We start from the raw sequence: 2,574 nt of genomic DNA, 5'->3' as shown, positions 1-2,574 counted from the left end.
GGCCCGGATCCGCGCGGCCCAGGCACTGGGAGCAGTCGGGGCTGCCCACGGCGCAGTTGTAGATCTCCACTGCGGGAGACACGGAGCCGGCCCAGCGCAGCCGGGTCCTGCTTCTTAAGAGTCAGGGCCCAGGAAGCTCTTAGTACCTTCTCCAACCCCAGCGCCACCCCAGGGGGCTGCTAATAGTAAGCACAGTGCAGCCACAGCCCCGTTAACAGTCATCCACACAGAGATCCTATCCAGTGGGGGCTGTTTATCAGCCCCACTTGACAGATAAAGAGATGAGGCTCAGAGAGGCAGAGTGACTTGCCCAAGGTAACACAGCCTGTGAGTGGGAGAGCTGGAGTCACAGCCAGGCCCGAGTGGGTCTCCTGAGCCCCCAGCGGAGCTCTGGGATGCTAGGGAACCACTGAGCAGTGCGGGCTGTGCAAGCCTCAGGCTCTCAGATGGGCTCAGGAAGGAGCGCAGGGTGGGTTCCCAGAGCATACAAGCTGGTTCTGGGGCTTCTGTCTGGGACCTTATAGTACAGAAGCGGGGCAGGGTATGGGGTGGATGTGCACAGGCCCACCCTCCTGCTAAACAGGCCCTTGGAGAGTTGATTCGACACGTGTAATAAGAGCACGGCCACCCCCCACCATCTAGGGGCGCAGACTGTGTCCCAGACAGCCCTGCAGGGCCCTGCATGTATCGTCTCAGCAAACCCTCGCCCCTGCCTCTGCAACCGGGCCTGTGCCTCACGGGAGGACCCTGAGGCTGAGAAAGGGCAGGTGAGTGCTGGCGGGGCAGAGCCACGGGCATGCGGACGCCCCGAGGGTGTGGTGCCAGCCCAGAGGAGCGGCTCCACAGTGAGGTGCGAAGTGAGCAGGCCGGCAGAGGCGGGGCTGGGACCTGAGAGACAGCGTGTGTCAGGGAGTGGTGGGGGGATACCCGAGCACTGGATGGAGCCCCCCAAGGCTGCGGCCATGGGAGGCTGGGGGGCACCTCCTACCTGTCATGGGGTCAGGGCTGTCCAGGAACCGGGCCGATCGCCCCTTCAGCTGGAGGCTGAGTGGAAATACCTGGCTCTTCTGGGTCGTGTGCAGCTGCAAAAGATGGGGAAATGCGTGATGGGTGTGGACGCTGTCTGGGTCTCTGTTGGGGGGAAGGCACATCAGGGGAGAGACGAGGGCAGGGCCACTGGGGGCAAGGGGACCAAAAAGGGGAGGCAGAAAGGAAGGCGTGTATGTATCTGGACTCGGGCCGGCCTGCCCTTCCCCTCCGCCGTGAAGCCCCGCCGCTCACCACCACGTGTTTGCAGCGTACAGCTGATTCGTTCACCCACACAGCCTCGAAGGTCTCCTCCAGACCGAAGCTACACTCCAGGGCTGCACCCTGCGGGACATGGGGGTCATGGGCATCCAAGCAGCACCCACCGCCCCCCACCTTCTTCAGGACGCCAGAGACTGCTGTCCCGAGGCGCAGGCGGGGGCTCTCTCCCTGAACTGCGTCTCCTCCAGAACGTTCCTTCCTGGCCCAACATCTGACAGAGGCGGGGGCGGGCGTGGGGTGGGGGGTACACACGAACACCCAGAACTCCGGCCTGACGCTCTCACACCACTGAAAACCTCACCGACAGCTTCCAGCGGCCTCACCCCGGGGCCTTTCACTCCGCTGGTAAAGCCGCGACTTTTCCGCACGACCGACACTTACAGGGTTCATCCCAGGAGACTCCGCCTGCCCTGCAGCCTCAAAACCCCCCACAGCCTGGGATCAGGTCACACAGGACGCGGGTCAGCAATGCACACGCCGTCCTACCCTCAGCCTTTGTCCAAGTCCATGCTTCCCTCCCAGGAAACCTCAACACAGCCTTCAAAATCCAGCTGAAATGTCCCATGTTCCAACAAAGGCTCCCAGACCGCCCCTCACCCAAATCACGGGGACACCCCTCACTTGAGCATCCATCCATTTGGCAATGAATATTAGGGTGTGTGCTGGGGGGCTTCATTAAGCTCCGACAGCCTTCCCCGACCCTGCATACCAAGGACCTCCCCTATCCTCTGCCCAGGCTCTGTCTACACCTGTCTCTCCACCCACTGGGGAGGAGGTGGGGGGGCTGGGTTTTTGGGCCCTCTGACACCTGCAGGAAGATGGCAGTTGAAAGAGCTCAGGCTCAACCTTAACACAGGCCCGCTCAGGTCCGAAGTCCACCTCTGCGACCTCTTAGCTGTGTGACTCTGTGCAGGTGGCTCCTCTTCTGAGCTGTGTGGGTCTCTAAACTTAGCAAAGGAAAGAGACTCCCCTACTCTGCAGGACTCTAAGGAAACTGGACACCATGTGTCTTTAGTGGGTTGTACACTGTGGGCGCCAAATATATGCTGGCTGAGATCAGTACACAGGAAGTGCTCAATAAATGCTTTGCTGGGGGCGGCAGGGAGAAATAAACAGGGCCAATTCCCCAATGCCATCTTGCCCTCAGCCCAGAACAGGCCCCCCAGGAGCAGCCATCAGTAAATATTTGCTGAGTGAACAAACCCAGGTTTCAAGAGGGCTAGGCCAGCCACGTGGCAGGACTTCCTGTTTATGTCCCTGTCATTG

The 2,574-nt window shown here is 61.0% G+C and overlaps 1 protein-coding gene across 1 annotated transcript in view; it reads right to left on the bottom strand.

The window, feature by feature from the left end:
• The window catches only part of PLXND1 (plexin D1), a 52,516-nt gene that overhangs the window by 17,274 nt on the left and 32,668 nt on the right, over nucleotides 1–2,574 (bottom strand). Inside the window, 3 exon segments of the mRNA XM_010862515.1 lie at nucleotides 4–69; nucleotides 989–1,082; nucleotides 1,282–1,371. Of these exon segments, the coding sequence (XP_010860817.1) occupies nucleotides 4–69; nucleotides 989–1,082; nucleotides 1,282–1,371 (250 nt within the window).

Source organism: Bison bison, unplaced genomic scaffold (assembly GCF_000754665.1).
Source record: "Bison bison bison isolate TAMUID 2011002044 unplaced genomic scaffold, Bison_UMD1.0 scf7180017864482, whole genome shotgun sequence".
Lineage (NCBI taxonomy): Eukaryota > Metazoa > Chordata > Mammalia > Artiodactyla > Bovidae > Bison > Bison bison.
Note: the sequence above shows the minus strand (reverse complement) of the source record. Positions and strands in the feature narration are given on the sequence as shown.